The 13,845-nt window shown below is 37.8% G+C and overlaps 1 protein-coding gene across 7 annotated transcripts in view; it reads right to left on the reverse strand.

The window, feature by feature from the left end:
* The window catches only part of MLLT10 (MLLT10 histone lysine methyltransferase DOT1L cofactor), a 229,503-nt gene that overhangs the window by 6,807 nt on the left and 208,851 nt on the right, over window positions 1–13,845 (reverse strand). For 6 of the 7 annotated variants that reach the window (XM_039233039.1, XM_039233038.1, XM_039233044.1 and 3 more), the window contains 7 exons: window positions 11,128–11,245; window positions 9,712–9,784; window positions 6,591–6,745; window positions 4,013–4,201; window positions 3,507–3,595; window positions 3,009–3,370; window positions 1,891–1,987 (listed from right to left, as the gene is read on the reverse strand). In XM_039233039.1, the coding sequence (XP_039088970.1) occupies window positions 1,891–1,987; window positions 3,009–3,370; window positions 3,507–3,595; window positions 4,013–4,201; window positions 6,591–6,745; window positions 9,712–9,784; window positions 11,128–11,245 (1,083 nt within the window). The remainder of the gene's footprint in view (window positions 1–1,890; window positions 1,988–3,008; window positions 3,371–3,506; window positions 3,596–4,012; window positions 4,202–6,590; window positions 6,746–9,711; window positions 9,785–11,127; window positions 11,246–13,845) is intronic. The other variant, XM_039233042.1, reaches the window with a different exon arrangement.

Here is a 13,845-nt window from a genome sequence, read left to right on the forward strand (position 1 = left end):
CAATTCCAATTTTAAAAACTAGAAACACTAAAAGTGGTTTCCTCAACCTCCTATCACGAAAACCCTGACAGCTGCTCTGCCTGCCTCTTCATACATACAGTAGAAAGCTGCTCTCGTCTCCTCTCCCCTCCCCTTCCTCTGAAGAACTTTGCTGCTCTGTTATCCTTCCTCTCTCCTGCACCAGGAATCTTCCGATCAACATAGGTGCTGTCGTATTCAAAGTGAATAGAAACTTCCCGTTAGACCGAGTCTTTCTTCCGTAGCTGCCCCCTCACCTTTTTTATTTTTTAAGAGAGCATGTGTGAGAGTGAACAGGAGAGAGGCCGAGAAAGAGAATCCTAAGCAGGCTCCATACCAGAGCTCGATCTTCCGACTATGAGATCATGACCTGAGCCAAAATCAAGACTTAGGGACACTTAACAGACTGAGCCTCCCAGGTGCCTCATTTTTTTTCTTTTTAACAGTAAAGTGTCTGGCGTTGCTGGTACTGCATCTCCACTTCCTCTCCTGCCATTCTCCTTTGCACTATTCAATGAGGTTTTTACTTCTCACCAAAACCCACAACTGTCAACAACCTCTAGACAGCCAAATCTAGTGGTCAGTTCTTGTCCCCCCAGAAATATTTTACACAGCTCAATCTTCCCTTTGTTCGGAAATTCCTATCTCTGCATCCTCCTTGGACCCCAGACTCCTACGGCTGCCCAGTCCACATCTCGCCTGAACATCTAAACACACATGGCAAACGTGGGATGTGTGTAACAGAACTTCTGGTTTCTCTGCAAAACCTGTTGCTCCTCCGAGTCTTCCAAATCTCCGGAAAACTCAACATCGGCTGTTCAGGACTCTTCTTTACCCTGAATGTCTGACACATAAGACTTGTTGGTTCTGTCTTCAAAATACACAATCCCCACCAGTCTCCTGACCACATTCATCGTGCTGTTTCAGACACATCTTCTCCGTGAACTACACCAACAGCCTCCCTGTCTCTTCTTTTGTCCCTGTCTCCCCTCCCGACACATACGGCCAAGCTAACCTTTTAAAAATGTGAATTGTTACCTTACTATTCTGTTCACATCCTCCAATTCTTTAAAATAATCCTCAAAAGTGAGGATATATGCAATAAGATTTTAAAAGTTGAGGTAATTATTAAAACTAAGTCATTAGTACATTATATACTATTTTGATACATGTGACAATTTCCACAATAGAAAAGCAAAAAAAAAAAAAAAAAATCACAAATGGCTTTTCATTATCTTTAACCTAAATTTCCTGCCACAGACAGCCACACAAGGCCCACCTGTGACCTTCTCGCCTCTGCACCAGCCTCTCTCATCCTGCATTCATGCTGGCCTTCTTTCTAGAGTTCAAAACATAAACACAGGTGGTCTTTCACGACTGTCTCTCTTCCATTTCCCCATGTCAAGAATTCATGCTCCTTCAACTGTTATTCAGGTCCGTACTCAAAAGTCACATATGTGAAGAGGCAAGACCCTCCTATGTAAAAAGGCCCCCATCCCACAGTTCCTCTGTCCCCTTATCCTCCCTGATTTTTTTTCTTAGTACCTCACCACAAAAACTATACATGTAGTTACTGTCCATCTCCACTGTCAGAACAAAACTCCATGAAAATGCAGAGTCGTCCTCACCACCGCATTTCCACAGTCTACAAGAGGAACCACAGTACATGGTCTAATATTCGCAAATGAATCGACGATAATGTCGCCACAGGTACTGCAGACTATACCAAATGGCCAGACAAACTATTTTTGGGTGACGCATCCCATAATGCTGTTCACAAAGCGGACAACTTAGACCCACGCTGAACATCGATTACAACTTGGGTCACTTGCTCCTAATAAAAATCAAGTATTATCAAAATGCAGAACTTACTGGCGTGAGCTGCTGAGAATTTAACAACTGCTGAAACTGCTGTTGGTGAAGGAATATCTGTCTTTGCTGGTCAGAAAGTAATCCTAGTCCTGAGGCACTGAAAAACGATTACAATTCTTACTTTCTACTAGATATCTTTAATGGTTTTTAACATGTAAAATGAAAGACAACTTTACAATTTGATGTTCAATAAGTTAGCAAAGTCAAATTTTTAAACACATTATCTGATCACAAAATCCTGTACAAATTTCTTATTTCCCTTTCTCTCTGTACACAGATAAACAAGAATTCACACTGTCAAGAACCGTTTTGTTTTCCTTTTTATTATAAACCAAGAAGGCACTAAGTATTTTATGGGATAGAAATTTAAATTGTTTATAACATGCATGTAATAATTTTTACTTCAGGATAATTTAACCCATACTAAGTAACACATATGTAAAAAAAAGAAAGAATTCCAACTACTAAGTGACTTGACCTAACCTTTTTTAATGGTCCCAATGGTCAGTAAAATTAAGCACCAATCAAAAGGGAGCCAGAAGAAATAGTCTAGTAGTATCCACTGCAATGCATTTAAAATGGTTTATTCCTCAAAAGTAAGTTCAATAACAACATGGCTTTCGTCTCCTATTTTGAAGTCAAATGAAATTCCAGTACAATGAAACAGTGTCACTCACTGGAAATTCAAATATTTGACTTACATCTGGTACCAAAAGCTTTGGTTATAAAACGAGCAAAATTGCATAGCTGAATTTTAAGAAATATTCATATGTGATCTTCATTACAATACTGTTCTTCAGAATTTATGATACATGGAGGGATCGTACGGGGAGGAAGGTACAAGGGGAGAGAACACACAACAAGAATGAAATTTTTAGCACAGAATATATTTAATGCTTTGCTACTAACGGTGATTTAATTTTGTTTTAATTTGAATTACTTAAGTTTCAAAAATAAATCGTTTTCAGAATAATACACTTGGTCTAGAAGTTTGCTGGATTTTAATTTCTTAGATTGTATCTATAAGAAGCACATTAAAAAATCCCAATCTAAAGTCTGGACAGCACTGGTACTACGTTGCACTGAAAACCCAAAGTATATTTAAGTGAGTTTCTTACCTGTTAGTCAGTGTGGCTGGCATTGGATGTGTTGCATTAGGTGGTACAGTTGTGTGGGTGAGGGGGGTAGGGTTCTGTGATATTGTGACAGGGGTCTGAATAACCCCATTTAAAGCTCCTACAATGCCATTAATTGCCAGTTGGTTACCTGGCAAAGCTCCAATTATTCCACCCACTCCAGGCACTGCAGGAATGGTGGATGTTACAGTCTGCATTCCACTAGCCAGTGCCCCCACTGTCACACCATTGACCTGCTGAACTCCGCTAACGCCCGAGCCCGGCTGCGCTGGACTCTGCCCAGCAGGAGGTGGGGTAGAAAGAGCAGAAGAGCTGCTGGTGCTCTGTCCACTGGAGGTTAAGTCCTAGTGTAAGAAAGAATAGAGACTTCAGTTAGGAAGAACACAGCAAAACTATTTAAAATCATTTTAAGTCATTTAATGTGATCTACTATTGTTCATAAGAAAAACACAGAAATGAAACTAACCACACCCAAATTACCTGATTTAACACAGGGAGAGAATTATCAGGTAAGAAGCTGTTTCCTAGATGAGGGCTCTTACTGCTGTTCAAGGAATCAGTTGTAGGAGCTAGAATAATAAAAGACAAAAAGAAACCTATTTACCCTGTTAAATTGCATCATGTGTAAGATTAAAGGCTTATCTAAAAAGCTTATCCTGAAGCCCACATTAAAAACACTTAAATATTAAGTCTTGCTATTTCTAATACTAGCTTAAATGGAAAAATCCATAACTCTATTGAATACTATGGCTTTAAATCAATAGAGATCATTACACATTTAAATAACTTATCATTAAATTATGTACTAAAGAAGTCACAGCAAATTCAAGTAGATCACTTAACAGATTCTTCACATTCTCTGCGAATAAGTTACCATTCCTTTCCTTCATATAACTGGTAACCAGTTATTATTCACTTATTATGAAGAAGATATGGAGAGTCTAGCCTACTTTCCTTAGATACAAAATAAATATGTTCACACTTACCATTCTGTGCTGAAAACGCATGCATTTGATGAGATGGACTAGGATTTGTTGTTATTGTTGGAAAAGGCACTGAGAGCTGTGCATTCAATAACTGAAGACGTTCTTTTTTGGCTGTCAAGTTTTTAATCTGTTCTTCTAATCTTCGATTTTCAACTTGAAGTTGGTGTAATGACTTTAGCATTCCTAAAACTAGCAAACATTTGGATGGCTTTAATAATGACAGGTTCCCACACACGACTAAGCATTTTACAGACCTGAGTGTCAATAACTTTAGAAATAAGTTAATATAGGAAAGCATTTTTAAATTACTAGGTACTAGGGGCACCTGAGTGGCTCAGTCAGTTAAGTGTCCGACTTCAGCTCAGGTCGTGATCACACAGTTAATGGGTTCAAGCCCCGTGTCAGGTTCTGTGATGACAGCTAGCTCAGAGCCTGGAGCCTGCTTTGGATTCTGTGTCTCCCTCTGTCTCTGACTCTCCCCTGCTCACACTCTCTCTCTCTCTCTCAGAAATAAATAAAACATTAAAAAAAAATAAATTAATAGGTTTTATTTCTAAATTTATATGTAGATATAAATATACCATAATATATGTGTGGATATAAGCATAAAGGGATAGTGGTCCTTCTGGAAACTTTGACGCCACATATCAAAAAAACCCCACCCACCTGATTCAGGTAATTTCCATTTCTCAAGGAAAAATGATAGGAACATTTTATTCTCACCAAAATAAAATCCCAATTAAAAAAACCAAAGCGCCTGCCAAAATTTTTCATTCATATCATGTTTAAGATGGGAGAGAATCCCTCCACTTCCCTTCACAATAAAGAGCCCAAGTGTGTGTGCACTGCTCCGTTAAGCTGGGCGAGGGCGAGCCACCCGGCCTGCTGCTGCCCACGTTGCCCAGCAGGGAGCAGTGTGCGCGCGCCGCAGCCCACACTCCCGGCTCCCAGAGAAAGGCGTGTGTTGCTGTAGCAAGGCCGTTTCCACCCTGTCTCATCCCCTCAAATGCAGTTGCAATCCCTTCCACAACTCAGACGTCTCGGCTGACAACACAGAGGGGCTGTACCCGGGTGATGGACACTTTAAAAGTTCTGTGTACATATTAAAAGTTGTATTTGTTTAACACGCCCTCAGGGCCTTCCGAAGACACAACTGTACTGGTACAGACATATATGGTCATTTCCCAAGGATTTAACTTTTATCCCTCCTCTTCAAGATCCCACAAAGAAACCCTTAGTGTACCCAAATGAGATGCAATAAGACTAAGCTAAACCTGTCCTCCAGCTATCATGTTTAAAGGATTATCCCGGCATGAATTTCCTCACAATTAGCATTTTTTGTCAAGGCACCATTCATAAAAAAAAAAAAAAAAAAAAAAAAAAAACAATTTATGGCACTTGCCTACTAACAATAAGCAAAATGTTTTGTTTGGCTATAATAAAGCAGCAAAAGTTTATATCCCCAAATGATAAAAACCATCCATTTTTCCCTCAAAAAATATATATCCTTAACATTAGCCCAGCTTCTCCAGCTAACCACCGCATATAGGAACTTTGCTTTTCTGGCTTTTTTCACCCATGGTCCTCCAGAATACTTAACATTGGAAATACTAAATATACATATACACACATAAATACACACATATATATATATACACACACACATATATATAATATATATTATGTGTATATATATACATAAATACAATTTAATAAGTTAATGATATATAATAAAAGAAAATCCTATGTAATTTAGTAATCGTTATTCCTACTCATCTAAATTGTAAAATTAGGAACACCGCTCGCCATACGTGACTATATGCACTTGTAAAAATGAATTCTCCAGAGGTAAGCCAGTTTTCTTCAAACAAGTGAAGAGAAGATATAACTCACGTGTTTTACTAAAATGTGAAAACTGGTTAAGAACAAAGTACCAATGTTAAAATAATTCAAAACAGTAACAATAACCACTGAACAGATAAGTGCTTACTATAAGCCAGGCAATGCTCTTCACAGTTTTTTATGCCATTTAATCCTCAAGGCAACAGTATGATATAGGTACATTATTATTCCCATTCTACAAATGGGAGATTAAAACGCACGGACATTAAGAAATTTGCAAAAAATGGGGCGCCTGGGTGGCTTAGTTGGTTAAGCGTCCGACTTTCGCTTAGGTCACGATCTCGCGGTTCGTGGGTTCGAGCCCCGCGTCGGGCTCTGTGCTGACTGCCGGCTCAGAGCCTGGAGCCTGTTTCAATCTGTGACTCCCTCTCTCTCTGACCCTCCCCTGCTCATGCTGTCTCTCGCTCTCTCTCTCTCCTAGAAATAAATAAATAAATAAATAAATAAACATTAAAAAAAAAAAGAAATTTGCAAAAGATTGTATTGTTAATAACAGGTAACGCTATTCTGCAGTGAGACTGCAGAATCGCTATTACACCATCACTCCATACTTTCTCACCATATTATAGAAACGTATTTCACAATTTCACTGCTACTCCTGATGAAGTGTGACTGCTGCATCTATCCATCTGTCTGTCCATCCATCTTTCTTTAAAGACATGAAAAGAATACTTACTGTCGCTAGGAGTACCCTGTTCTAATAAAAACTGCTGGCCTTCACTCCACTGCCTCTCCAAAAGCTGTTCTATGCTGGCTGCTACTGGAGGCAGATTTTCCAAACTGCTGTTGACTGGTTGATCATAGCGAATCTGTAAGCTGCTTACAGGAGATCTGTTGAAAATATTAACTCTCAGGTTAAACGGAAAGAGAGTGCATTCACACTTCTTACCTTATGCTGGCCCATTTTCTGTACAAGTTATCTAACTCTAGGCTGCCTGTGCTGGAAGAATGATAAAACCATAATCCACCCTAAAATTGAGTAATTACCATTCTCCCTCCCCAAATTATAAAATCATGGGAATAGCTGGCTATATATACTCAGTAAGTAAAAACCACGAGAACACATAAGCACAACACCGATAATCTCTGAAATAAGCTGTAAAGGAAGTTGATACAGCTTTAGACAAAAGGAGGAAAGATAGTATTAGAAAACTTTAAAATAATTAGCCGGAAGAGTTCCACAATTCTGCTTTAATATGCACAACATCAGATGAACACTGTACAATTATAATAACGTAGAAAGCATTTTAATACACAAAGAAAGAATTTCAAATATCAGGAAAAGGAAATTTTTAATGATTTTGAAGAAGCCTTTTGTTTTAAAGACAAAAATACTTATTTTCTATTATTTTCAGGATTAAGGAGTATTAGCAAGACCAAAGTAAACTTTTATTTGAGCCCTTTACACAAATTTTTCGAAAATATCTTAGACCTGTACTTCAAACGGTAATAACTCTTCCAAAGCAAATACTACTTAGATTAAGATAAATATGTAATGTTCTCTCATTCACTTTTTGTTGTAAATTAGTAAACATGCCCATTTCTGGTCTCCAGCCTCTACACTAACATGAGACATTAGAAAAGGGCTTTGGAGTTTCCAAAGGGTTTCCACATAATTATCTTGTATGATCTTCAACACAACAACCTAGGAGAAGTCAAAAGTGTGGCTTATTGGTTCCATTTCTATAGGAGGAAACAAGATGGGGCTTTAGTGACCTGTCCAAAGATTCACTGCTGGTAAACGGTAGAGCTGGGGCCACAACTCAGGTCTTCTAACACCCAGCTAGTGTTCAGCCACTGCCTCAATATGCGGCTCTACAAAAGTCTCTTGGAAGAACAAGTTAGACAAATGAGGTTTTTTTCTTCCATACGTAAACATCACGTGCTATATATAGTTGACCATCTCTCTCCAAATAACACATTATGCCAGGATAATTTAGGCTGTTACATGTCAGGCTGATTTTTAAAGGGTAATATAAAATTGGAAATATATACTAAAAAAAATTTAGTATAATTTACTGTTTGAAATTCTATTTAGCTAATGAAAAACTAAGAACTATTATGCTAAGCAAAATAGCACTAAGGGATCTTGCAGAATTTCTGTGTAGTTTCTAGGGTATTTTTAAGAGGGGAACACGGAAATACTTTCCCCACTAAGCAAATGAACAAAAGTCCGTTGGTTTTCTACTTTGAAAAGAAGAATAAAACAGTACAGAAGCAATCACAGCATAAAATTACAGATTAGTCACTTGATGTTATCATTGTGTGCTTCAGATTCTTAGTTTCAAAAGAAGGAATATTTCATTTCCTATAGAGCTCAATTGGGAAAAATAATACTACTTTTAGGTCATCCAAGAATTTTATAGGAAAAGAAACTAACTAGTGGTACCACTAGAAAACAGGAAAATTCAAGGTTAGTGAACTAATCTACTGATAAAGATGTTCCTTAACAGACATTACCAATACATCAGCAACACAGCAACAGATGCTAACAGTATCACTGCATAAAAACTTTAATTTTTAATAGAATACTTAAGTTCGAATAGTTGAAAAATTTTAATTTCCCATAGTTGAGAGACAACTCCAGAATGGGCTTTTCCCTCCTTCTCTTCTCCATTCTCACCCAAGTCTAACCATGCTTGAGGCACAGTTTACAAAATTAGAGAGCAGAGAGAAAACAAACTAGAAGAAGGTATAGAAGTTGAAAGTGGAATATAATTAATAAGAGAGCTACAGACTAAAGTTCGACTGTTTTCTATAAACTGGCACAACTGGCACAGTATTTCCTTGGACAAAAGACGTGGGCACTTACACTGTGCTCAGAAAAATTCCACCATTTCAGGAGAACTCTGCAAAGAGCGTTCTGCTAACTTCCTTATCTCCTGAAGCACCTAAGTTCTTTCATATAACATCTAAGACAATTTTACAGAGCAATATAATACATTTATTATACTTTGATTCAGATCATTTTAGGAACTAGAGGGATTTCATTTTATTTAGCTTATTTTTTTAGTAATCTCTACACCTAACGTGGGGCTCAAACTTATGACCCCGAGATCAAGAGTCACCTGCTCTTCTGACTGAGCTAACCAGGAGCCCCAAGAAGTAGAGGGAATTCAGAAATGAGCCCCAAGAGGGGCACCTGGGTGGTTCAGTCGGTTAAGCGTCCGACTTCAGCTCAGGTCATGATCTTGTGTTTCATGGGTTTGAGCCCTGCATCGGATTCTGTGCTGGCAGCTCAGATCCTGGAGCCTGTTTCAGATTCTGTGTCTCCCTCTCTCTCTGCTCCTCCCCTGCTCAATGCTCTGTCTCTGTCTGAAATATAAACTATAAAAATAAATAAATAAATAAGATATGAGCCCCAAGAACTAGGAACCAGAGATGAAGGGGTTCAAGTGCACTGCCTACAACACAGCTAAAACTGTAACCCAATGTTGAAAGCCTTGAGTCTGTAGCTTCAAAGGGTTTTAAGACTACTTCGTAACCAAAAAGATTTAGCCAAATTAATGTATTTAACAGTACCAGTAGCTAAATATACAAATGATAAAAACAAGAGAGTTCAAATAGATTGGAAATCGAAGAAAGGGTAGGTCTTTCTAAAAGCTTACAATCTAACCATGTGTGTAAATTAATATTCAAATTAATTGAGAATCATTTTTCTTGACTGTCCAGACATGCTTCTTATCTACAGAATGCTTTTAAAGCCTCACTAATGTGTGCTCTGATAGGAGATAAAGAAGTCTCCAAATCTCCAAACGTCTCCCCTGCCCCGCCCTGCAGAGCAAACGGGCGCTTACCGTGGCGAGAGACTTCCCCGGGGTGAGCTTCCTCTGCCAGCCAGGCCGCGGCCATTGTCTCCGAGATCTTGATCTGCAGGGTAAATATTTCATAGCTGATAAAGTGACTCTCACTAGATAAGAGGTTTTAAGCTCTTGCCCTGATTTTCCCTAAAACGTTCATAAAACCTTTACTACTACTTTGCAGTTACTATGAAAGTAGATCTAGTATGTTGCTAGTTCAGAATTGCTGAACTGTGGCATGTAAGGCGTTGTCCCTACACGTTTTTGTGGGTGTAGAAGGCCATGGATTATGTTCCGTTCTTTCATTCCTTTCAATTTTACAGCACAGAAGCGTGGTTTGCATTTGCAGTACCCTCCCCTCAGCCACTTTTAATTTCTACGGTTAAAGTAATGAATCACAGCTGTGGACAGCTCATCTGTATGCTTATCACAGCAAATCCTTATGCTTTGTATTTTTTAACACTTTGCATCCCACGACAAGTCATAAAATACATAGTGTACTGCATAAAGCCACACACTGTAACTAAAACTACACACCTTCCGTGGATCCTCACACCAAGAATAAAGTCAAATATAACCCTAAAGATTTAAATGGACAAAAACAAGTAGGAAGATAGCATTCTGTACTTAAAAGGGGGAAAAAAGTTAATTTCTTCAGAATAATTCTTAGGTAACCCCAAATATCTCTGCTTGAAACGTAACTTGCATTTCCCCTACAGTCAGTTCCTTATAAAATCACCCAGGCTGGCCTCCCCTTATTCTCAGTCAGGTAACCTCTGACCTGAACGGGTAAAGACATGACTGATCCATTCTTGGTGAACTGCTAAACCCATTCCCTTCCCCCAAACAGGCATGACTACTTGGACATGTCAACAAATCCTTAAGGATGGAATGAAACAAAGCAAATCCAGTGGCTCATTAAAACAGTACAAGAGGCAAATGCTACAAAATGTCAACTGGTAAAAATTCACAGGATTACTAAACACTGTAGAAATTCTCTAACAGGATTTTTTTTTTAAACCAAGTTTGTGGAATGCAATTTCATGAATTATGCAAATAAAGGTTTAGGCTATTCACAGAAAAGCCCAGTGTTATGTTACTTTCATTGCACAGAACTGAGAACTGAACACATCAATCACAAAAGTCACCGGAGACATTGTTGCATTCCTGCCTGCTGATGGCTCTGCTTAAACATTTACATTTCAGACAGTAAAAAAAGCACATCACTACTTTGCAGCACAGCACACAATTTACTTCCAACTGTGACTCTTCTGGTTGGGGGTGGGGGTTGGGGGGTGGGCACAATCCTGTATTAACCACACCTTCAGCCTTTTCAAAGAAAATGAGCTAAAGGCAGGGACGGGGGTGGGGGAGTTACACTGGGGGAGAGTTTAAAAATTCTTGAAAACTTACCTGTTTGATTGTTTTCAGACTGAACTATAAGAGCTGCCACTGATGAATTTGGATTTAATCTATTGCCGTACATATGAGATGGTGCCTGACTAAGAGAAGGTCCAGACAGGGTATTTGCCTAAATGAAAAGAATTACAAAGATAAATGAACTATATTAGAAAATATCTTCATGCTTTTCCTCCTGATAGACCTAGTAACTATTTTCTCTAACCTAAGAATATAAGCAAACATTCCTGACTTTCTAAAGAGGAAAATTTACTCTTTCTTGTTTTACCATTCCAACATTTCAGTTTTTGAAAAGTTACATAATTCCAAATTAAAAAAAAAAAAAAAAAGACTGGCGCATTCAAAGTTAACTACACTAACTTTAATTTCAAAGTATCTAGTCACTAACAAAACCCAGCAGCATGGTAACCCTGTGAACATATGACTAATTATTTAATCTTATTAAACCATTTACAAAATAAAAGCAGGTAGACAACAGATGTCTAACAAATACTTCAGTCCCTTACATCACGGGCCGGCTAAGGAGGTCAAAAGGGCCAATTTCTACTTTTAGTGTTTTAACTATACAGAGCTATATTTCCATTGCTTAACTCTGTCATTAGTAAAACCTGCACACTATTCTGTTACTTCCTATTTTGATAGACTTGGAAGCCTGCTGCTTTTTCTGTTTTGTTTTGTTTTTATTTTAAAAGAAAGCAAACAGGCATCACAAGTATGTTTTCTATACAATGCAGAGCTCAACGAATCACAGCTTTGCCCTGACCCCATATAAGGCACTGTCTTTTTGGCAGGAAGCCAGCTCCACTAACTGAAGGGCTGGTCCAAAGTTTGTAATTCATTCATGTTGCTAACCACAATTCTGAGGGCCTCTCCTGGGACTTGTGCCAAACAAGGGAAAATGAACCCTTAAACAGATGAAGCTACGGAGGCTGGCCAAAGTCTTGCGTAATCCAATGTAATAAAAATGCCTTCTTTGATGTGAATACTTTCTCCCACTTTCTAAGAATATTATAACCTTAAAATGTGGCATTTGGGGAACAAATCTCTTGTACACAAAATACTGTTACTCAAAGAAGGCTATTACTAGCCCGAATACTTTTCAGATTTAACATAACCAGAGATTTTAAAGTAGATTTCTTATTCTTTTTCATGAATGAAATCAAGCTTAACCTTTTATAAAATGAAATTATTGTATAGTTATTTCAGAACAGAATTCTGGAAACGAATTTCAAAGGATCGAAGCATTCTAATATAAAGAAGCTAAATAATAGCAGAACAAAAGATGTGGGACGTTCTACCACGTACAACTACACGCAAGAGACCAAGGCATGTCAACACAGTAGTTATAAAAAGCAAAATATTACAGAAAATAAACTGAGTTTCTGGAAAGATTCAGACCCTGCCATTATATATGGCTTCTAGCCAACTTACTGGGCATGAAAGCTGGACTTTACAATTCACAGAAATGGTCTGTGAGGTAGAATCCTGTCCTTGCTTTCCATTGTTTCAAAGGGCATATTTCCTAGTTCTTCCTTTAATGTCTAAGTTTAATTTCTGGGTTTCATTTTTCCTCTTATTAAAGATGTGTATACAATGCCAATAAATGTATACTATAAAGTCTTGTTTAACTAGCCCTCAGTAAAAGGTAAGTCACTAGGTCATATTAGACACTTACCAGGTATTTAGTAGTACAGCACACTAAACACAAAATTCATAAATGGAAACATAGCTAATATTTTTGGTTTTGTTTTTGTGTTTGTTTGTTTGCTTGGTTTTACATTTTGGCTACTCATAAAATAACTTAAGATAAGAAAAATCACCAAACAGACAAACAGAAAGACCAGATGTTACTAGTCCCATGTGTTAGCAGCTCAGGTACCTTATACCTAAAAATATTCTTTGCTGAGCCAATTTGTTCTTACTCTAGATATAATTCTAAAAATAACAACTAAGCATATAAAAAATTAGAAGTGGAAAATTAACTAGAAAGAGGAAGAAAAGTCACTTCTTGAGACATTTGCTGGCAGCAGGAATCAACAGCTGACAGTATGAGAAGAAAGAAAAAGAGGAGTGAGGTGGCGCTCCAAGAACGGGGACGTCTAGATGCCTCACATGTGCACCTCAGCCTTCCGGCTCTGCTGTTTCGCGCAGTCATCTGTAACGGCTGAAATGTACTAATATTACACCAGTTGGGTTATCAGTTTTATGAGCTGACTTAGTCTCTTGATAAGAATCAAAAGATCCTACTCCAATCAGAAATATACTTTTTCAGGAAGAGTTCTTTCTGAAAGGGCTTTATATTTATCCTTAGTAGCTTCAAATCTTTTGATGTAGTCTTCAAATTGTCTCAATTTCTCTATCACACGTTAGGCCCACCATACTAAACAATCAAAATGCAGAGCAGGACTGCATAATAACTGATCTACATAATGACTATCCTCAAGAAGAAGATAAATCATCTTTAGCATAATTCCTAAAGAAAAAAGTAGATGTTTTATAAAGGCGGCAGGCAAAAGTAAAATTAATAATAAAATAAAAACCTAAAATGGGAATATATTTTTCATTATCCTAAATGATCAATTTCCCAAATTCCTTGAATAAGTAAAAAATACCTGGTAGTTTGTTTTTAAAAAATTATTGCATTTATTAAAACCAGAAACTTTGGAATGAGATGCAAAGTTATCAATTTTATCAGATAGCATTTTGTGGGGT

Source organism: Hyaena hyaena, unplaced genomic scaffold (assembly GCF_003009895.1).
Source record: "Hyaena hyaena isolate Hyena2069 unplaced genomic scaffold, ASM300989v1 scaffold_72, whole genome shotgun sequence".
In the NCBI taxonomy this organism is placed as follows: domain Eukaryota; kingdom Metazoa; phylum Chordata; class Mammalia; order Carnivora; family Hyaenidae; genus Hyaena; species Hyaena hyaena.